This window comes from Panicum hallii, chromosome 4 (genome assembly GCF_002211085.1).
Source record: "Panicum hallii strain FIL2 chromosome 4, PHallii_v3.1, whole genome shotgun sequence".
Lineage (NCBI taxonomy): Eukaryota > Viridiplantae > Streptophyta > Magnoliopsida > Poales > Poaceae > Panicum > Panicum hallii.
The window spans coordinates 51,857,303-51,879,742 of NC_038045.1; the positions used below are offsets into that span (position 1 = coordinate 51,857,303).

General features: G+C 44.6%; 3 protein-coding genes across 6 annotated transcripts; 2 read left to right on the top strand and 1 right to left on the bottom strand.

The window, feature by feature from the left end:
• Window positions 1–4,243, bottom strand: LOC112890883 (nuclear speckle RNA-binding protein A-like). Its single transcript, XM_025957754.1, has 7 exons — window positions 3,937–4,243; window positions 2,599–2,720; window positions 2,295–2,523; window positions 2,108–2,169; window positions 1,945–2,026; window positions 452–587; window positions 1–352 (listed from the first exon to the last, which is right to left on the bottom strand). The coding sequence occupies exons 1-6, from the start codon at window positions 4,106–4,108 to the stop codon at window positions 475–477; spliced, it is 780 nt and encodes a 259-aa protein (XP_025813539.1). The 5' UTR covers window positions 4,109–4,243; the 3' UTR covers window positions 1–352; window positions 452–474.
• A 4,517-nt stretch (window positions 4,244–8,760) lies between these two features.
• Window positions 8,761–11,915, top strand: LOC112891100 (calcium-dependent protein kinase 17). The gene is made up of 4 exons (XM_025958030.1): window positions 8,761–8,920; window positions 9,321–10,053; window positions 10,148–10,444; window positions 11,118–11,915. Exons 2-4 carry the CDS (start codon window positions 9,468–9,470, stop codon window positions 11,750–11,752), a joined length of 1,518 nt encoding a protein of 505 aa, XP_025813815.1. The 5' UTR covers window positions 8,761–8,920; window positions 9,321–9,467; the 3' UTR covers window positions 11,753–11,915.
• A 437-nt stretch (window positions 11,916–12,352) lies between these two features.
• LOC112891099 (ribulose-1,5 bisphosphate carboxylase/oxygenase large subunit N-methyltransferase, chloroplastic) lies at window positions 12,353–22,163 on the top strand. Of its 4 annotated transcripts, none has more exons than XM_025958026.1 (17): window positions 12,353–12,510; window positions 12,580–12,682; window positions 12,770–12,944; window positions 13,030–13,135; window positions 13,215–13,294; window positions 14,643–14,675; window positions 15,552–15,684; window positions 16,581–16,692; window positions 16,899–16,979; window positions 17,123–17,187; window positions 17,734–17,790; window positions 18,316–18,387; window positions 19,044–19,289; window positions 20,250–20,362; window positions 20,470–20,562; window positions 20,923–21,062; window positions 21,721–22,163. In XM_025958026.1, exons 1-16 carry the CDS (start codon window positions 12,448–12,450, stop codon window positions 21,035–21,037), a joined length of 1,647 nt encoding a protein of 548 aa, XP_025813811.1. In that variant the 5' UTR covers window positions 12,353–12,447; the 3' UTR covers window positions 21,038–21,062; window positions 21,721–22,163. The 4 variants fall into 4 exon arrangements, with proteins under 4 accessions (XP_025813811.1, XP_025813812.1, XP_025813813.1 ...); XM_025958025.1 differs by having other exon boundaries at window positions 12,354–12,510; window positions 20,873–21,062; window positions 21,721–22,101; XM_025958027.1 differs by lacking the exons at window positions 20,923–21,062; window positions 21,721–22,163 and having other exon boundaries at window positions 20,448–20,562.
• Window positions 22,164–22,440: the final 277 nt, after the last annotated feature.

Here is a 22,440-nt window from a genome sequence, read left to right on the forward strand (position 1 = left end):
GACATGAAATACAGACTAGGAAGCCTTTATGCCAGATGGAGAAATATGCAAGCTCTCAAATGTAGCAGCCAGGCCAACATTCGTCAGATCCACGGATTAAACGGCAAAACTGCCTCGAGATACAAATCAGCACATTACAAACAACTCGGCAATAGGCATTACGTCGACAAGTATGGCACAAACGTTTTAACCATCGGTAGTCTATTCTGCCTAGAAGACATCTAGCAAGACCAGGGTCGCGTAGCTGGAACCACTTAGGGCACAAGCTAACGAACCTATCACTGTGCGGTAGCATCTCTGGAACGACGATCAAACTAACAGCATCCCTCATGGGCATTCAACGCGATCAGTCCTACAAAACAGCGATAGAAGCTGTTGATTAACACTATCATTGCCAGATTTGGTCCTTTCAAAAGAAAGGATGAATGGAATGATCAGACTCTCAAATCACCTGGCAATCCGAACGCCAAGCACTTATCGCCTACCACGAGGCCCACCAGGTCCTGAATTCCCCCTTGGACCCGTAAAGCGAGCAAACTGCAGACGCAAATTGGACGAGTTGCGATCATGCTCATCAAACTTATAGCCTGCAAAATCAACCGTGGAGCTTTGTGATTTTCGTCGAGGCGAACACTGCATCTGTATATGTCGTTATTGATAGAAAATGAATTCACAAGCAGTCCACAACACATAGGGACAACACTGAACAGTCTGTTTTAACATATTCTTGCAAGATGCCACAGCTAACTCTGAATTACTTACTGATCTTACCAGAGATGTTGGAGACAAATGTCCCATGAAATCTGGACATTGGCCCCTTTCACACAGCCTTGCCCATTAATCATCTCTCTAGAATAAGATATAGGGTGGCACACATCATGAAGTGGACCGCTCTCACCCTCATAATCACATCATGACGTAATATCCATAACACTAAACTGGTGCCACACGAAGAACCAATTACTAAACTAGTCACGGTATCGGTGAGCCAAGGGTGTCCACAATATTTTCTGCTGTAGTGTTTTTCAAAACATGTGTGTGTCAATATAAAGATGGGAAGCATTATCACATGAAACTGAATCCACCAAGTGGCATAAGCACCAGTGACAAATTGTGACTGGCCATGCGGTGGGAAATTTTATAGAATTTTAGTATGGACTATAAAGGGAAGACCTACACAACTTGATTTGGAAAGGTTTTGGGTGGCCATTCTCCAAAACCAAGGAAGGATATATAGTTTGCTTGAAATAACTGTATCCCATAAGCTGCTCCAATACCGCAGCAAGAGAACCACGGCTGGGCAGTGCAGCTGCAGCCACAGCCACAGCCGGCGAAATAGCTGAAGCGAACGAGTATTAGGTTCGGGCCCTTGGTCTGTGGATCTTAAAGCACAAAGTAGCACTCAGGGGAGAAAAAAGGAGATAGCAAAGAAAGAAAGAAATAGTTACACCCTCCATTCTCTTTTACTTGTCGTTTGGACATTCATTGATAGCCCGCAATAAACAAATCTGACCATTAGTTTTTCTAATAGTATGCTACAAAAATAATAAAATTAACCTCATGAAAATACATGTGAGGACGAATGTTTGCCCTAACATTTCCATATGAAAGACCTAAACATTAATATGTAAAGTGGTGCTAGAAGGTTTTTAAAGGTTCTTGCATGCTTTCTAGGATGACCGCTAAAAGAGAAGGTAGGTTTCAGCTCAGATCTATACAAGATAAAACTTGAGGCATTCAAGGAAAATGGAAGCAGATAAGACCAATACCTGAACACATTGTAGTCATGGTTTTCGACATAGAAAAACAAAGAAGTAACTTTAACATTCGGTATATGACTAAATGCAACCAGAAGTAGTTTAGGAATTAACTTTAACAAATGATTTAGATTCAAATGAGCATAGTTTGGAAAGTATCTGTATATGTCAAGTTCATCAGTTTCACCTTGCAAAGCATCCATGGCAATAGCAGCTTGAGTAGCTTCAGCGAAATCAACAAAACAGAGGACAATAGGGTCACCACCAGGCTGCCAATAGAAAGTAGTAAGAAAAATGAATGAAATCAAAGAAGAGACAAAGGCTTGAAAGAAATCAAATAGTTAGCTTACATGTTTCGGTTCTTTGTTTACAAGCCTAACCTCACGGAAGCCAACAAATGGTCGGAAGATATCTGGGGGAAAAGTGAAGGACCAATAACTAAAAGATCGAGGTCTATCATACTTGATATTACCTGCAGTTCATGCAATGTATGTATAGGGAAAGAGAACAGCAGGAACTATATAGATTTAAGGATACGTGAAACTTCTCGACGTGTACAGCCAGTAGGAATGCCTTCAATGTATAAGGTGTTTGAGGCATCAGGTGGAAGGGGAGGCTCTTGCATTCCACCACCATAACCAATATTTCTGCTATCCATACCCCTTGCAGCCATCATTGAACGCTCATCAACTGGGTAGCCAGCATTGCCTCCCACAGCAGGCCTAATAGGTTCTCCAGCAGGTCCAGCACCATAGGATTGAATTTGCTAAAAAGTTCAAGAAAAGTGTTAGCTGACTGTGTGTTTGAGAGATGATAATGCCAACGACACAACAATTGATACCCCAGTACGCAGAAAACGTTCGTAGGACGCATTAAGAGCCTCGGTGTCTCTAGCAGCACGATACCCTGCCCTTTCTTCATCACGAGGATAATAGCCAGTCATGTCAGGTGCACCAGGTCCATCTATGGAGCGAAAAAATTAGTGGTAAATATAGATTCCAAGCGATACCGTTCACCCAGATTTTTGTGGAACATTTCAATGCAGATCAGGAATTAATGATAATGCTGTCTCAAGCTATTCCGAGTTGCAGCCCAATCTTAATTATTTCTTCCTCTAATTGTAAATGTTTAATCCCTTTCATTTTAAGTATCATATTTTCGTAAAATTGCTAGACCAAGTTCCCCTTTTAAACTGTGGAAATAAGATGGAGTAGCTCCTTTTTTGGTTACAACTTGACAAACAGACTCCGTCATAAACATTAGCTGTGGAGGCACTTAGGCCAGTGTGAATAGAAAGCTTGGTGAAAAAGTACTACGTTTTTAGTCTCTATAGATACTTCACCTTCCTGTTGCAGTTGGGTTTGGCCTACACTGGTGTACGTAATGAATCAATCAAAGTTTCCATACAGTTTGCTCTCACAACTCGCACCAAACAATCGATCCAAAATTATGAGCACAACATCATAGACCACTCAACATCTAAGCTACAGGATGAATCTATCAGTGGGCTTTAGGTGTCATCCTAAATCGGAAAGAAACACATAAGCCTCCGCAATAGGCAACAGCAGACTGCACCACAGCACCACTGAGGCCATGTTCGTTTAATCCCTAGCTGAGAGGGATTGAGGGGGATTGAGGGGGATTTGATCCCCTACAAGTCAGTTGGGGATCTAATCCCCCTCAATCCCCTCTGATACCTCCCATCTCGGGAATAACCGAACAAAGCTTGAAGTGATTGCGACGGATCGCGCAACTAGCCGGGTCCACTCCGGCAGATCCGTGAGAACGAATTCAACACTAAAAATCCGAATCCACCTGCTTCCGGCAGGAAGCCCAAAACAGACATCACCAAACTCACCGCATCAGCGGTGCACATCTCTCACCACCGAAGCAGCTCGGGCGGAAACAATGGAACTCGCGCGATCTCAGGCTCCAGCACGGGCGGAAGCAAACAATCACAGCGCATTGCACGCAAGCCGCGGCAGCGCACACGAGCAGCTAAAACCCTAAGTGCCCGGCGCCCGCTACGCCACGGTCAGATCGAGCGAGCAGGGCAACGGGCCGGCAGCTAAGGGTGCGTTTGGTTGGGGAGCCAACTTGAATGGAATGGCTCCATTCCAACGCGGACGACGACGCGCGGATCAGATCGCGGGGTCGGGCGCGCGGGGCAGAGGCGAACCTGAGAAGTCGGCGGGGCGGGGGCGCTTCATGGGCTGCTGGCCCCCGGCGGGCGCCATCTGCGGGGCGCCGCCCATGCCCGGGTGCGCCCCGGCCCCGGCCGCGGCGGAGGGCGGCGGCGGCTGCTGCTGGCGCGGGTCCGCGGCCGCGTACCTCCAGTACGCGTCGGCCATCGCGGCTGGTCGGTCGGCCCCCGCGGGAAGGTGAGGCTCGCCTGGGAGCGGAAGCGGGAGTTGAAGCGAGGCGAGCGGCGGGAGTGGAGCCGCGGGCACGGACTGGGGAATGACGTGTGGGGGGGAGGAAGAAGGACGCGCAAGGAATCGTGTGCTCTTTCCGCCTTTGCCTTTTTGGACGGGGGATCACGCCGAGGTCGTGGGCGGGCCTGATTGGCTGATTCCACGGCCTGCTGTCCCGTGGTATTTGGGCCTTTGGCCGGCCGTATGGCAACTGGGCCTCAAATAGTGCACAAGAAACGGGTTTTTCTCCTCCCACCCTCTAAAAAAACTAAGAAAAGAGATGGAGCTAGCGTATTAGACAGTAGAATTCAGACACTTGCAGCGCACGTACACTTATTTTTATAAACATACGTATATAAATTTTACTTCTATAAGCATCTTAGAACATTGAGCCGGCAAATCCTCGAGATTGGCGAAGTCACCAGGTATCTTGCTGTCGATGAGAATGTTGTCTACCACTGAAAGCATAACGCCATTAAATTCTAAAATTTTTGCTTTCATTAGTAGTCGAATCTAAGATCTAAAGTACTACTGAGCCTCTTATAACCACTAGGGTACCGTTACTAAAAAATCACCATACTACAGGCCCCTTTCGCTACTAGTTCACATCCTCGACCTTGTTCGCAGCATTGGCATTTCATCCAAGTCCCATAGGAAAGACTCGGTTTTTATCTTTTTCTTTCTTGAACTTAGAAAGGACAGTTGTTCTCCTATGTTTTGCCTCCTTGGGTTTGTGTCTGCGTACTTGTGTGTTCCGTTTGGAGTTCGGAAACCGGTTAACAAAAACTATGGGTGCCGGGCCCATCTTTGATCTTTAGCGAAAGTGAATCTAGCGTTGTTACGACCTCCACTCTGTTTTATCTAACGTAGTAATGTTTTCTCTTCTTCTTTTTTTATCTAGCGTTTTCTTTTGAAGGCAGTGTCAAGATCTTTTTCCACTGGAATCATGGATACAGTTGTTTAAAATCGCAAATATAGTGGGATTGAGGGGAGTCGTATATTTTTCATCCCCTAACAAAAAGATGTCCATGGCATGAAAAAATGGAACAGGTAATTACATTCATGTGCAGGGCTAAAACACACAAACACGCTGCAGTACCATGTCAACGGCTCGACGGCCATGAACGAACGACAGATCGGTCACTTTTGAAAGAGGTCAACTGCCCCCATCCGTGATCATCATTCACCGCAAACCCAGCAGCCCCCGTTGACATTCTCTCTCTCACTCGAAAGCTAGGACGGGACCCACCGGCCGCTGGCTCCCCCGGGCCCCACCACGTGCCCCGACCCACATGGGATTGGCTTCGAGTTACCGTTAGCGCGCCTCGTGTCCTGTTCCGTCCAGGCCGTGCGCGGTGCACGGGGGGGCAGGCGACAGCCAGTGGCGGCACGAGCAGCGGAAGCCCACGTGGCGGTCGGCGAGTGGTGGCCCGAGGGCGTGGCCGTGAGCGAGCGGTAGGATTCGCTGGACGGAGCCGCGTGGATCCTCTGAGCTCACCAGTCACCACGGCTGAGCTGATGGCCGTGTGCCCGCCCTTTGGAGTGAAAAAACTGTCGGGCTAATGACGTAATGAAGTATGTGGTCAAGCACAGCTGTTATGTTTGGTCATGTAGTAATTTGTTTATTGTCCAAGTAGCAGAGAGCTTGTTTACTGTAGTAAAATTAAAAAGCGAAGGTCGTCTTTGGAGAGAAAAAAAGCACAGGTCGACGGGGTCTCGATCACCCAGGCCCGTGCCAGTATTCCATCCTTTTTTTTTTGGTAGAAGAAGAAAGGTCCTCGGACAAGAAGGTCGTGCTCGTGTCACACTTGCATTGGTGCAGTGCAGTGCAACGCACCAACCCGGCCTGGCACCCAGCACTTGGCTAGATTCCTCGCCACACCAAACATATCCCAAAAGAAAATCATTTGTTTAAGGACTGGTAATGGACTTTGAGCTCCAACCGACGTCGCGTCCAGGATCTCAAAGACACCATCATCGCCACCGCCCGGAGAATTGATTGTTCCCCTTGCAGGCCACCGGCAGCAAATAAAGCACAAGTGCTCAGTGCACCGAGGAGAGCTTCTTCCTTTTTCAGTTTTTCTAACAAAAGAAACTAAATGATCACGGACGCATCCAGTAAGATGATGCACCAGCAGCTTGTCCTTGTCCACTTACTACTGCACTGTGACCACTTCAGCTCAGCTATTTCCAGCATCCTTTACATGCATGACCAATAACATCCCCAACTCAAAGTCCTGTACAAGATGTTTGCCGTCGATGATTGTCATAGTTCTTTTAAAAAATTGATTGTCATTGCAGCCTTTTGGCGAGCAACAGCCGTGAATGTACTGCCCAAAAAGCCCCAGCAGGAGCAGCCACATTACACGCACCATTTGCCATCCACTTTTGTCGAGGAGGATCGCAGATTTCCTGAACCGGTTCACCTGACACGACGTCGTGCAGTGCAATGCAAGCCGGTTACTTGAGAGAAAAAAAAAACCATCATGTTTGCTGCTGCTGCCAACCCAAAACGGAAGCAACGCCGCCACGGCCCCAGGCTCTGGATGGCCGCCGTCAGAAGCAAAGCAGCAGCGGCAGCTAGTAGAGTGCGCGCAGTGCCGGCTGCCAGTGGGTCGCTTTCCATCTTTGGTGGCAACCAGGCGGCAGGGCGGCTTTGCTCGTCACGTCCGAAACGGGACAAGCCGTAGAATCAGAAGTGGCGAGGCAAGCCGTGACCTTTTTTTTCCCCTTTCAAAAAAAAAACGTGACGTTTTTTTTCCTCAGGGGCGCCACGGTTCTGATTGGTCTGGACATCCGCTTGAGGGATCGGAGGGGCAACTTGTAGTGCTATCTGTAGCTACTTAAACCGATTCATCATCAGCAAACCAGAAAAGGTGATGCGAATCAGCAAAAACTAGCACACTTGCGCTAACAATTTGTTAGGTTACCAATATATATATATATATGATAGGAGAGGTTGGGCCCGGTTTCTTGGGTTCTGCCGTGCAATTTGCGTTTGCGTTATTGTTTGGAGAACTTTATGGAGGACATAATTCTGGTTCAACTTTGCATACCCCTCCCCACCCCCCCCCCCCCAAAAAAAAAGAATTAGGAACTCTTTCCTGAAGCAACTTTGTCCAACAACATTTGATTTTTTTAAAAAAAAAACATTGGATACTTGCATATGATCACCATTTTTTTAAAAAAAAAAGCTATGTCAAGCAGAACCTAAATGTGACTCCTAGCGTCAGGAATACAACACGCACAAAAAAGCTAAAGACGTAGCGAAATTAAATAGTGTAGCTCATAAACATCACGGTTTAGTCTGGAGCACCCCACTTGAGGGTGGGGAGGACCAACTTGTAGTGGTGGATCCTTTAAACTAAATCCAAGAAATCGAAAGGTCCATGACAACCAGAACAAACAAACTTGCATCGCCAACTAAACTACATAATTTGAGAGATTGGGCCCGGGTTCTTTCTTTGGCTTCGCTACGCATTTGTATTTGCATTAGTGTGTGGGGGAACTTAATAATGGAATGATTTGGAACTTTGGCTCCTATTCATTTAGTATATTATTTTAACTTTGCACATTGCCCTGTATTCGGGCTATTTTTTTTTGCCGTGACAATGCCAAAATATATATATATATATTTTAAAAAAGGATTAGATAGCCGCTATTTAGTGCATTGCCAATCAACAGTCTTAAAAAGGTCCTACTATATATGTCAAACAAAGCCTAAAAGTGACTCTTTTACAATGTCAACTTTGCGCATGAGCCTATTCCATAACTTCTTTTTTTTTTTGTCGTAATTGTTGGGGATGAGAACTCATAAAAAGCATATACTTTTTAGAAAAAAAGATTAGATACTCACTATTTTGTGCGTTACAAATGAAACAAATCCTCCACGAATACAAATACAACGCCAACAATGGGAAAAAACTTGGAGAAACTAAACAGCAAGCCCATGAGTCGGCACAAACCAAGCATGCCACTTGCTAAACCAGGGCACGCTTGTTCTACACTACACATGAATATAATCCAGCATCCATCCATTCCAGCCTAGAGGACAGGTGTACTGAGCAACAGTAGTAACAGACCGAAAGCAGCAGGGAAGCGGGAAAAAATTACCCGAACAGGATCGCAGGCACAGGCGTGCATGTGCCGTTTTTAACTAACGGTACGGCCGGGGCAGCAAGGCAGGGGCACCAAATCCCCAAACGTACAGTTCACTCTGAAGAAGAAACACTGCACCTAATTTGAAAGCGAACCCGACCAACCACATTAGAACACTAAATCCTAAACGACCCCCAAATCCTACACATCCTATCTACAAGCTCATTAACATATATATATATATAGTATTATTTTTTAATTGAAGACATCAAGTATTTGGTGATGGGGTGTAGCAAATTAGTAGACAAGAGCAACCCTCCAAGCTTACCTATAATAAATGGAAAGAAGGGCGTGAATAAGCAAAGCTTACCCACATGATTAGAGGCCTAATTACGCTGCTAATTACCACTCGACTCCCTCTCTAATTCTTCTACCACGACTAGCAGCACAGCTAGCCCTATCAAAAAGTGGGGGCGCCTCCCCACCAACGGAACAGACAGACAGACCAACACCGTGACCTCTCCTCCCCTGTCTCTCTCCCCCTCAAGCTCTCCCTCTTCCTCCCTCCCGCGGCGCGGCCGAATGCCGCGAGCTGGGCGGAGCTGACCCCGCCGCCGGCGACTCCGCTCGGCCGCCGCCGCAGCGACGTGGGTGAGTCTCTTCCTCTAGTGTATCTGTATATTCGAGGCCGGATGCGGCGGTTTCTCCGGCAGTTTTTCAGTCCGTCTCGGCCTCTCGGGCGAGACGCGGCTCGATCTGCGCGGCCTCTCGCCCAATCGGCTCCGCCGGAGCTTGCTCGGGCGGTTGGCCGCGGGCTCTGCCGCCGCCGCGCCGGCCGCGCGGGTTTCGCGGGCGCCTGCGCGCTCCCCGGGCTGGGAATTTTGAATTCCGAGTCGGTGTCCGGGTCCCGAGCCCGCGGGGTTTCTCGGTTTTTTTGTTTGGAAAGATTTTTTCTTTTTTTGCGGGACAAAGCCGCGGTTTTGGGGGCTCCGAGAGCTAAAGCTTTGCGTTTTTTGTTTCTTGCTTGCCTTTCTCGCTTTCCTCGCCGCAGATTCGGCTGCCGAGCGCGGAATGCCCGCGGAGGGAGGGCACTGAGGCGCCCAGATTCGGGAGCACGGGAGCCTCGCTTCGCCGGGGCGGCGGAGGTGGTTTGGGAGCGGAGGCTTCTCCGGATTCCAGCGTGTGGGACCTCAACGCGATGGCCGCCGCCGGCTGCGTCGGCGGCGGCGGCGCCGAAGCCAAGTACAACTCATACAAGGCGCCGGGCTTGCGCGGGGCCTTCCTGGAGGCGGCGCACGTCTCGTGCCTCGAGGACCGCTACGCGCTGGGGCCGCAGCTCGGGTGGGGCCAGTTCGGCGTCATCCGCTCTTGCTCCGACCTGGTCACCGGCGAGGCGCTCGCCTGCAAGTCCATCGCCAAGGATCGCCTCGTGTCCCCCGACGACGTGCGGGGCGTCAAGCTCGAGATCGAGGTCATGGCGCGCCTCTCGGGCCACCCCAACGTCGTTGACCTCAAGGCGGTATACGAGGACGAGGACTCCGTCCACCTCGTCATGGAGCTCTGCGCCGGCGGGGAGCTCTTCCACCGTCTCGAGGAGCGCGGCTTCTTCTCGGAGCACGAGGCTGCCGTGCTCTTCCGGTACCTCATGGAGGTCGTGGCCCATTGCCACAGCAAGGGGATCGTGCACCGGGATCTCAAGCCGGAGAACATCCTCCTTGTCAGCAAGTCGCCATCATCGCCTATCAAGCTCGCGGACTTTGGCCTCGCCACCTACATCCTGCCTGGTACAGTTGGTATCTGATCAATTCTATGCAAGGCGCACTTTGTCAATGCTAGTCTTTGGGAGCTAAAATCAGAAGAATCTGGGTTTTTTGTCAGGTCGAAGCTTGAGCGGCATGGTAGGAAGCCCGTTTTACATTGCGCCGGAGGTGCTGTCCGGTGGATACAATGAAGCTGCCGACGTGTGGAGCGCCGGGGTTATACTCTACATCCTCCTGAGCGGCATCCCGCCGTTTTGGGGGAAAACCAAGTCGAAGATCTTCGAGTGTATAAGGTCGACAGAGCTGCGGTTCCCTTCTGATCCATGGGATAGGGTTTCTGATTCAGCAAAGGAGCTGGTCACTGGGATGCTACGGCGCGATCCTAGGCAACGACTAACCGCCAAGCAGGTTCTAGGTGAGACATGGATTCATCCGTTTTCGTCTTTTCGAAACCGCCAATTTTAATTACCTGCCCTCAATATCTTTAGCTCGATTCATGATTCCTGACTATAAATCAGGACATGAATTCATCCGTTTTCGAAACTGTCAATTTTAAATACCAGCCCTTTTCGTGCGTCAATATCTTTAGCTCAATTCATGATTCCTGACTATAAATTCAGGCAATTGAACTGGCGACCATAGAGATAATCGAAAACATGGCTAGCCTTGTTTAACCCCTCAACAAATTTTGCCTTGTTTACGTTACAAATTGAGTAAAGCATTGTAGCTTCTCCGCTAAGCAGTGTGCTAGCGCCAGCTCAAGCTGCTGGTTTTCCTAATTTAATCTTGCAAGGCTGGGAACAGGATGAGTGTCATTGCAGTCATCACCATTCTGTGGTAGGGTCATGTTCTGGAAGATCCACTCCTACCGTACAGAGATTTTAAATTCCCCTTCTCTTCGCTCATGTTACTTTTTAAGGTTGCTGATTCATTCTTCCACCCTTCATGGAATCTGGTTTGGTTGGTTGTCATAGCATCATTTCCGGGCCTTACTGTACAGATCAGCCTGTTGTCAATGATGGCTTCTCCCCATTTTGTAGTAGCTGTTCACCATGTGGACTTTTATCTAAACAAATCTTCTTACGCAGAGCATTCGTGGATGCAAGAGCACGCGGACCAAACACAAGATTCCTGCAGCCATTGCCACGGCATCGGCCTCAGGAGGGAGGACCTCGGCTCGTGCTCCTTCTCCACGCCGCTGGCGACGCGGAGCAGGGACGTGAGCTTCAACACTGGCGGCCCCATCGCCTGCCAGGGCATGTCGGATGACGAGGCGTGCTCTCCCACCTTCGCCTGCAGGTCGTCCTTCTCGGCATTCGTCCCCGACATGGCCCCATCTTGCTCGATGTCTGGGTTCTCGTTCGGCGAGGCGAGCGAGCTCGGTGGTGGCGTGGCGTTCCCCACGCCGCCGGTGGCTTCCATGCCGAGCTTCTCGTTCTTCTGCGCGCAAGAATGCGGCGAGCCCGAGCCGTCGGGGTCACAGGGGGTGTCGGTCGCTGCTGCTGCTCCTTCCACGTCTCGGAGGATGTCAGAGGTGATGGGGACGGCGAGGCCTGTGACGAACCAGTCGCGGGGCGCCGGCATCAACAGCAGGCGGAACCACACGATCGGCGCCGGCGAGCGGGAGCCCCTGGACGTGGCGGTGGCGGAGTCCGTCATACGGTGGGCGTCGTGCACGAACCTGTCGACGACGCACTCGCTCCGGGCCTCGCTCGTGTGCTAGCACTTGGTTCCCTCGAGAGTCCTTCGGCCGCCTTTACCTGTAACGCGATGCAAGCTGAGTGTTGAGATGAGAGTGACAGTCAGAGGTAGAGAATGTAACCTGAAACCCGATATATATGATGTTGTTATAGTAATAGTAGTAGATTACCGAGTGATGTTCCTCAGTTCCTGCATGCTGAATGAGATGTGTTTTTTTTTTGACCTTGGTCACCGCATCGGCGTTTTTGGAACTCTTGAAGAAATCAGTATTCGCTTGCAAATGCACCTAAAGCTGTCTTCTAATCTAAGCGCCTTCTTGACATGCGATTTTGTCAAGATCCATAAGAGAGGCAACGAGCTTGTAGTTGGTGGCGGGCGGAGCCTCCTCCACTAGCGCATTTCGTCGAACACCAAATCCATGGTGAGCCAATGGCAACAGAGCGTTTTGAACCGAAGTACTTTGTCGATATGCTAGGCACCAACATGAACAAAAAATCTCCCAGATTCACAGGATTCAGGCAGTTTATATATTTACTAAATCCATGGTTGAATCAACCTGTGTGCATCGAATAAAAAGATTACTGAAAAGAAATGCACGGAACAAGATTTAAGTGATTAAATATCTACTATACACGGGAAAACGATAAAACGAGTTCGTTTCCGGGCGCGGGCGGCGGCCTCCCTCTGAAGCGCTCGCGCAATTCGTCGAACGCCGCCATGGCAGCCACCGCTGACGCCGCCGACGAGGCCAAGCTCGAATCGTTCCTCCAATGGATGCAGGTAAGCTCCTCTCCTCTACCTCCCCTGCACCCAAAACCCAAAATCCCGACCACTCCCTTCCCAACGCAGGCCAACGGCGCCGACCTCCGCGGCTGCACGATCCGCGCGTGCGGCGGCGGCAAGGGCTTCGGCGTCTTCTCCACCGCCGCCCCCGAGCCGGGCGCCACCGATGGTAACGCTCCCCTCCTCTCCCCTCCCTTCCCGCAATCGAACAAGGCTCCATCAGGGTGCTGAAACGCGCGAGGCTGCGCCGGTGCAGGGGTGGTGATGGTGGTGCCCCTCGACCTCGCCGTCACGCCGATGCGGGTGCTGCAGGACCCGCTCGTGGGCCCGCGGTGCCGCGCGCTCTTCGAGGAGGGGGGCGTCGACGACCGCCTCCTCGTCATGCTCTTCCTCATGGCCGAGCGGCGGCGCCCTGGCTCGCTCTGGAAGCCGTAAGGCCGCGATTCGCATTCCCCCGCGCCTTCGCATCTGAGTTGTCTGAGCCGTGGTTGAAGTGCTGGGTCACTGCGTCTGTAGGTATTTGGATATGCTTCCAAGCACCTTCGGGAGCTCCCTTTGGTTCAGCGAGGAGGAGCTTGCCGAACTGGAAGGGACGACTCTATACCGTGCTACGGTGATCCAGGTTCGTCTGTGCACACTGGTGCTTCTAGACTTTTACTTGGGGATATTGGGTGGTTATCAAGAGAAAATTATTATTTCAGAGGAAGTCGATGCAGTCCTTATTTGATGAGAAGGTTAAAGGTCTCGTTGAGGAGCTTTTACATGCCGATGAGTCAGCAAGGTTCGTATTGAGTCGGCGCCATTTTGTTCTTATATTTATTCAGCAAGCATGCTGCATGCGACGTCTAGTTTAAATCATATTATGTGGGTCCTCAATGCACGGCATTGTACCGCATCCTATTTTACAGACAAGATTCCTGCAACGACATTGCATAACTAGTGTTTTCTGGGAGCATCACTTGCTTTTGTGTGATGTCAAGAGTTTCATGATCATCCACGGTGTTTGGAATTGATTCATGGGAAAACTTATGAGGCATGGATGTTGAATCACAAAGGTGTCATTTATGGAAAGTTTATACCTTGTTTAAGAGGCATGGATTTTAGTTTATAAGGTGTTCAAAATTCGTTTCTACTGGGGGTTTATGGTTACCATTATAGTTTATTGACTTGAGTCTATTTTGACCTGAATAGCCTTTTTCAGCTGCCCCTTCTTTTTCCCAAAAAAAGGGTTCCCAACTTTTATAGAAAGCATATCAATTTTGTACATGTCCACCTGAATTGCTGGGGTTACCTCCGTTACCTACCTCATCTAGTCCTCAATACACTAACAGATCTTTTGTAAAGGCTATTTGTATGTATGTTAATGATCCTATTGGCTATTGCATCTCTCATGATTTTATGGTTATTGATTACACTTAAGACCCATCAATTCACCAATTAAGCATCATTCAAATAATGGCACACCTATGTATGCCCTCATGCCTTTTGAATTTCGCTCTGACTGCAGTGTAATAATGCTGATGATTCTTCTAACTCTGTACGATGCATCGCCTCTTATGCTCAAATACTTGCCTGTTGTATGCAGCCAAGGAATTGGTGCTAGGTCCTACCTGCCAAGCTGTTTCTCTTAATTCTGCATGTCATCAAATTATGAGTTAGGTCTTTCTAAAATATTTTCAGTTATTTGGTTTATTAGGTGCATGGGTATCTATTTATTAGGTGCCTGGTCATTGTCTTTATTTCTTTAAATTAAGTTGCTAGGAGCCTGAAAACTGACAGAAGGTTGCATCAGGATTATAAGCAAATAAATATTGACTTAATTTCCTTCTGCCATCTACTATTCTACTCAATTAAGTGCCATTTGGCTCTCTTTTCCCAAAACTATAAATATTTCATCACTTGGGATGACAGATTATATTATGATGAAGCAAAAAGAAAAAAAAGGATTTAGATCATTCTTTCTTTATTTTACTCCCTCTCATCGAGTAAATTGGTGCTTCCTGGCCTTCTCTCCCAAACTAAGGCTCATTGCATTGCTGTAGCATGTTTGCTGAAAAATGTACTCCTTTTGATCTGGCTTGAAACTTTCTGGTTTGTTTAATGCTAACGCTATGAAAACTGTTATGCAGCTCAACTGAGGTGGTGTTTGAGGACTTCCTTTGGTATGTATAATTATTGTTTGCACTAAAAGTGGAAACGACATAGTATAAACTTCACTTGTGTCATTTTGCCATCTTAATTGATCTTGCCAATATGTGGACTGTGGACAACCCTGTATTAATAATAATGTTGTAAACAATACATGGGATTAGAGAACCTCCTCACACTGAGGGCTGGACGTACCTACATAAATCTGACAAAGACAAAATCCTCAAATACAGTAATCAAGAGAAGAAGCAGAAGGATCTTCTGTTGATACTATGTTAGTGTAGATTAGTAGATTAGTTAGGTATCATCTGTTACAATAGTATAACAAATAGGAGTATATTTTCACCAGAATTAGTAGTCTTGCAGGGAGTAGAGAACCTCCTCACACTGAGGGCTGGACATACCTACATAAATCTGACAGACAAAATCCTCAAATACAGTAATCAAGAGAAGAAGCGGAAGGATCTTCTGTCGATACTATGTTAGTGTAGATTAGTAGATTAGTTAGGTATCATCTGTTACAATAGTATAACAAATAGGAGTATATTTTCACCAGAATTAGTAGTGTTGCAGGGATATACTGTTGTATTTTCAAATCTACCATGGAATTGGATGTTCTATGTAGCAACTTACATAAATGAATCGTCCAAGCCAAATGAGTTATTACCGTATTAGTCATGCAAAAAAGTTTAAATGTTTTGACATCTAGCACAGGAGCTAGGGAATCTGTCATCTGTGTACTTGAAAAATGTGAAGGTGTCAAGGACTAGTTCTTTCCACAAATGTACAGAATCAAAAGCTTAGGAAAGTCTGAAAATGCCATATAGACATCCCAGTTTTCCTGTATCCAGTTCCTTTTCATTCTGATCAGCATTATGATTCATTGACAGGGCAAACTCAATCTTCTGGACTCGAGCACTGAACATACCATTGCCTCATTCTTATGTTTTTCCGGGGTTATGTGGCGATCAACACACAAGAACCGACGATGATGTTTGCGATTCTGGTCTCCCTGCCCACCAGGTCAATTTCAATCTTTCCAACCTAGCACACTTACAATTTTACTTTTGATCCAATTCAATCTGTTATCAGGACTAATCTGCAAATTTACTGCAACTAATGCTATCTCTCATTTTGGGATTACATCTGAGGGATCAAATTCTTTTTTGTTGCTGTGTCATGTATATATTGTTTTTAGTTATTTTTTTTTAAGAAAGTGACTCAAATTTCACAGATAAACGACGGAAAAATAGTAGAATGTAATGAAAGTGTGCAAGAGAAAAACTAAATAACGATGTTGCTGAAGTAGCATTGGCTTCTAAGTAGATTTCATTCTACTATTGTACAGCAATGCATGGCATTTTTTTGAAAGAGACTCGCATCTGCAGAAGACCACGTTAGTCTCATTCAACGCTTTCACTAGTTTAGTAGGGATAGTATCTTCTCCTAGTCCATACTAGCAAATCATCTTGGAAATAAACACGAAATACTAAAAATTAAGGTGCATTGAACAATTATCAGGAAGCCGTATGTAAGGAAATAGTTACCTTGAAATTGTAGAATGACTTGTATTTAGGAACAGCATTTTTTAAACCAAATTTATTGATACAATTTCTGAAATAAGAATAACATCAATTTTGGAAGTTATGGCTAAAATGGCTTTGCCACTTGTATATGTAGGCAAATCTACTATGACCACCATCAAATGTGCCTCAGGATTGTGGCAGTGTTTTGAAATTGAATTCAACATTTTGTCATGATCTTGAGTCTGAAGCCATTTTGGAGGAATATCATAATTGTAATTGTACCTATATGCTCAATTGTTTTTGCGTCATTTTCCTAATATAGCAATAGTTCAAGAAACTTCTTGAGACTCTGTTATACAATGTTCTACCAAAATGCTTGCTTGTTTTTGGCAGGAAACTGACGTCAAAGCTAAGGATAGTACTGCTGATGAAAATTCTAAACCAAGTAACACGGAGTCGATTTGGGTTGAGGGCCTTGTTCCAGGAATTGATTTCTGCAATCATAGTAAGAGTTCTAAACTGAATTCTTCAAGTATGTAATCTAACAAAGGTCTTTTAGTAGGCAGAGCATTCGTATGTCTGTTTTTCGATAAGAAATGCCTGTGGGTGTATTTGCAAGGAGTTATATGAACTATAAATAAAGTAAATATTTATCTGTCAGGCTAGCATCAGTTCCCCCCTATTCTAAGCTAGTTTGATTGTATTCACTAGATGTAAAGGCACTGGCAACATGGGAAGTTGATTCTGTGGGAAATGCTACTGGAGTTCCTGCTTCGATGTACCTTATGCTTGGTAACTTTTATGATCCCAACTTTTCTTTTCATTTAGTTCTCCAAATGATGAAGAATCATGTGTCTTTCCTTTAAGCTGATATTTTTTTGTAAAAGATAATGATCGTATTGTGATTAATTGTATGTATTCATTTCTTTCTCAAGCTGACAAAAGTTCTGTTGAGGCTGGAGCAGAGATCTACATAAATTATGGCAACAAAGGAAATGAGGTACTACTCACATAAATATGTGTAGATCTAGTGTTAGTGTGTTATTAGTTTATCACGAATCTTTTGTTCTTCTTTACTAGTTTTCCATTTTATGATACTTGCTATTGTATGACTTGGATTGGTCTATTTGTCCTGCATATTCTTATTTATGCTCTCTATCACACTTTTTTTCTAATATTAGTACACGCAACCGTGATACATGTCTGATTGTCTCCTATGGAACTATAGGATCCCTTACCGAAATTTCTTTTGAGCCGTATCCTTGGACCTTAGTTACAATTTGGACAAAATAATCAAAAAGGGATAAAATCTCAAATGAGTGGTATGCACTTCTTGAAGATTCTGTGGCCCTATTAATTCGATTGGTACATGGATTCAAAGATCCTTAGTTTTTTATGGATTTACTTCTCGCGCAAATGCTAAACTACTACTCTGGATTTTACAATAATCATGCTTATAAATGAAAATTTTTATGCACATCCATGTTTAACAGTTCAACAACTAGTGTATCCTTACTGATGAAAGTTGTATTTTGTATACTTACAGGAACTACTGTACCTTTATGGATTTGTGATTGACAACAACCCTGATGATTTTCTCATGGTAACCCTCACAATGATGTATGGGCTAAAAGTTAATAATTTTATAGGGCATGTTTACAATTTATCTTTTGTGATTAATAAATAAAGGTCAGGGCTCTTTTGTGGGAGGACATGCATGTAGTGTTAGTGTGAACATTGTGACTATTAAACTGACCAAGTAAATGTTTGGTAATTTTTCAAGAGAGGGAGGGAGGGAGTTTGGCTTAACGTTATGTGGTACCAACTCACTATATCAGTTGAAGGTTTAAAGGAAAAGATGAAATGATGCACTAACAGTATTTTTCTCATTCATTCCAGAGTCCATAGAGCTAGGAATTGAAATTTCATACAATGGCAGGTCTTTGTCTCGTCCTTTGTATATATTAATTAGAAACTTTATGATTATTCGATAGGCTGCTTGAAAGGCTTCGTGTGGTTTCAGGATCAGATAGTTCACGCTCAGTATTGTCCCTCTTGTGGCATACATACATAAGATGTATCTAATAAAGCAAGCTCTGGTCTACTTGATGTCTTGATGTAAATGCAGGTTCATTATCCTGTGGAAGCTCTTAGACAGATCCAGTCTGCTGATATTAAGATGAGACTACTGGAGATACAGGTACTGCCAAGTGATTAGCCTTCTCCCCTATTTATGCATTGCTTTTTTTTTCCTCGAATGCGCAGGAGAACTGCGCATCAATATATTAAGAAGAATGAAAAGGGGGGTAAAGAGCCCCCAAAACAAAAACTGTTACAGGATTTAAGGGTCTGTAACACACCCTAAGAACACACTATAAGCTGTCTCTCTCTCTCTCTCTAGAAACTAAGGCAGGACCAGACCACAAGACCTGAAAACAAAAACTAGGAGGTAGGAGCCAGGGCAAGGAGATGAGACACTCCTCAGAGCCCCTGCTACTGACCACTGTTGTGCTTCTTCCCTAAAAGCCAAGATGACCCGGGTTAAGTTGGGAGTCTATATTGCTTCTATTATGATATTTAGGTGCTGCTTACCCATAGACACCAGGGTATTTGGAATTGCCTAGTAGTAATAAATAGTTTGTGCTTATTAGTTACCTTACATATCTGAAAGAAAAAACCTGTGCCCTTTCATATAGATCGAGACATGGTATGTTTTCTGCTTTTGATTGTTAATTTTGTATAAGATTTCAAAAATTATCTATGTTCAGGATGGCTCAAGACCATGATGACTACACTTACCGGTTGAAGCCTTCTTACCATCATGAATTTCACTTAGTTTGCATTCCGTATTTGCAGAAGGGTGAATTGAGATGTCTCCTACCCAGAAGTTTGCTTGATAATGGATTTTTTGGTATTCATTCCAGTGAAGATAAGGATAACAAGAAAAATATCAGTCCTTTTTCTAGTTATAGTTGGAGCGGTCAACGCAAAGTTCCATCATATCTCCACAAAATTGTTTTCCCTCAGGAATTTATGAGTACTCTACGTACGATTGCCATGCAAGATCATGAGCTTCAACAGGTCGCTTCTTTACTTGGAGAGGTTAGTGCTTTTTCACTCTGTATTTTGAGCCAAGAGTTGACTCTTAAGACTATCACCTTGGTATTTAGATTCAGACTTTATTCTTGAGGCATCATCATACTATGCTTGCTGCAGATGCAATGCTCAGCGCTTCCTTTTCCTTCACTATTTATGAATTCTATAACATTGTTAAAAACCTACTGATTGATCTGTTGATAACTGTGTACTGTATTTTCTCTAAAAAAATAACTGTGTACTGTAAATTGCTGCAGATGCAATTATGAGTGCTTACTTTTCCTTCACTAATTATGAATTTCTATAACATTGTTGGAAACCTTCTGATTGTCCTATTGATAACTGTATACTGTATAGGCGCGTAGTTTCTGTGCATATAGGTACGTTTTCATAGCTATCTGTTGTGCCAAAATGGCAGAATCCTATGTAGTATTATTTAGGCATGTCTTGTTAGCAGGCATCCTCCTATGGCTTGTAACTGGAATCCTTGGGTTCCAAAAATCTGAAAACTAACTAGCATTGATGCTGGGCGCAACTCCATAGTTTATTGCATATATCTATTGTTTTTGGCAGCACAATGGATGATATTTATTTCATGTCGTTTGTCTGGAGGCACTAATTTTTGGCAGCACATCCATGATCCTTAGTTTGTGTCATGAAGTCTGGATTCATGAATAGGAACTTTATTCATTATGGATGTAGTAAATAATCTTGATGAATTGTGTTCCAGAAAATATTGATGAAGCAGTTGTGATCTCAAGTTTTTCAGCAATATTTTCATTTTCTAGTCTAACCTTAGCATTCACATAATTCTATATGGCCTATTCAACTTGCGTGTAGGTTTAAAATTGAACAGCTCAAAGAATTCATTCTGGATGCATTGCATCTAGCCTGGAAAAAAACGACAAATCATGTATTATGCTGGCAAATTGATTTCTAGGCGTTCGCTGAATTTGTTCTTGCAAGGTTGGATCTAGTGAAGATAGAGAACCATCTGATGCAGAGATCCAAAGTGCTGTTTGGGAGGTCTGTGGTGATCAAGGGGCACTGGGTTTGCTTGTGGATCTTCTTAGGGTCAAGTAATGAACTCATCTTTTTATTTTCCCATTGGTGTATTTTGGATCATATAGCTGTATCTAGTATGGCATCACGAATAACCCATAGATCACTCCATTCATTTTGCAAGAATGGCTGAACTTGAAGAGGGCTCTGGAACAGAAGAATCTGACACGCAACTGCTTGAGGAGTTCTATTCCATTCATTCAGAAGGCTACGTGAGGTGCAGATGAATTTTTGGTTTTGCTCAACAGATAGTTATTTTAATTTCAATATCTTAATTCACATGCATGTATGTTAATATACTTGTTTCCTGCAATGTACTACCGACCACTGTTGAAAATGACTATTTTGGGATAGAACTTGGTTTTGTATGGAGGAAGTGGTCAATAGTGAATAGCCCGAAATATCGAAGACATGGAGTAGAGCACAACTTTGTCTATAAACATCTTGTTTCATCATAATTATATGCAAAATCTTTTCCTAATCTGTTAACTATTAACATTGTTTTCTTTGTACTTTCTCGGTGGAAGGGATGAGAATAGCAAAAGGAAGTTGAAAATAAATAATCGTTCATGTATAGTGTACCGAAGAGGGCAAAAGCAGTTAACAAGGTTGTTCCTGAGGGAGGCAGAGTATCTTCTGGAGCTTTCTGCAAAAGAACAGACCTAAGAAACCTATCTGGTCTGCAAATTTAGAGTTGTCGTGGAAGATAATGTCCAGGTAAGTGTAAATATTTCAATATACAAATGTAATTTGTTTTATCATTTTTCACTGCATATTTTGCAGTAAAAGTCATTTTCTACCTTGAATAACAAAGCATACTTTCTATGCTCCCTAACTTTGCTTGGGATGCTTCATTGTTGTTGCTGTTGATAACTAAGCATGCTTTCATATTTTCTAGGATTGTCCATTTCAGTTGATATGTCTTACCAAGGTGATCTCTTTCTTCCAAGGGGAAAAAATAGGCTGTTTTGGTTGTTGTTTGATCTTAGTTTCCTCATTTAATTTGTGTGCCTAAAAATATGTGCCTAGGTTCCCCTATTTTTTGGGCAAAAATGCTCTTTGTGTTATGATAACAGTGCTAGTCAAAGTCTTGTATCCCATTTCACATACTCATGGTAATACAAAAAAATTGCGACTCTTCTTGGAAAGCAGTAACATTTTTTTTTTGAACTTCTGTACCTCATAGTAAAACAAGCTGTCAAGTGTTACTATCTACAAAGTTCTCATGCCTGATTTGCTTCAAAGTTATTCCTGAAATCGCATGAAAAGAATGTACAGTAATCCTTTTAATGATTGTGAATCAAACTTATAACAATTGCGGTGATAAATGGTTGCAATATATTTTCTAACTTGTTGACGCTTCTGTTTTTTACAGGCTTGCGGCAGTTTAGAATTGCAGAATTGTCAAGCTAATGCTAGTATCCGCACTTGATGGAGTATGACCAAAAGAGGCACCTGGCTGTAGTAATAGTTTGATGGGGGTTCTGACGACCTTCTCTGAGCACGGGAGGGAGCTATCAGGTGGCGAAGTTGCATTAGGTCCAGGTCTCCACCATATATCCTTTCCGGCAACAGCATAGGGGTTTTATTATTTATTTATCTCTACTCAGGAGGAGGCTTGCATTGCATTGGAGTTGGATTATTCTTTACCGTATCAGGGTAGCATATTAATACTTACCATATTATCGTCTTCGTATACACTGTACTGGGGGTGTTTGGATCTCAAGGTATAAAGTTTAGTCTTGTCGCATCGTCACATCGTATGTTTCGATACCAATTAGAGAACTAAATGAACTAATTATAAAACTAATTGCGGAAGCCTAGGGCTAATTTTCGAGACGGATCTATTAAATCTAATTAATCTATAATTAGCACATGTTTACTGTAGCATCACATGGGCCAATTGTGAATTAATTAGGCTTAATAGATTTGTCTCGCAAATTAGTCTATTGGTTTAGGGGCTATGCAATTAGTTTTATCATTAATCTACATTTAATACTTTTAATTAGCAACTATGTGACAGGGCTAAAAATTTAGCTCTGCCGGATCCAAACAGAGTCCGAGTATACTTCATTTTAGAGGAGGGTGCACGTTT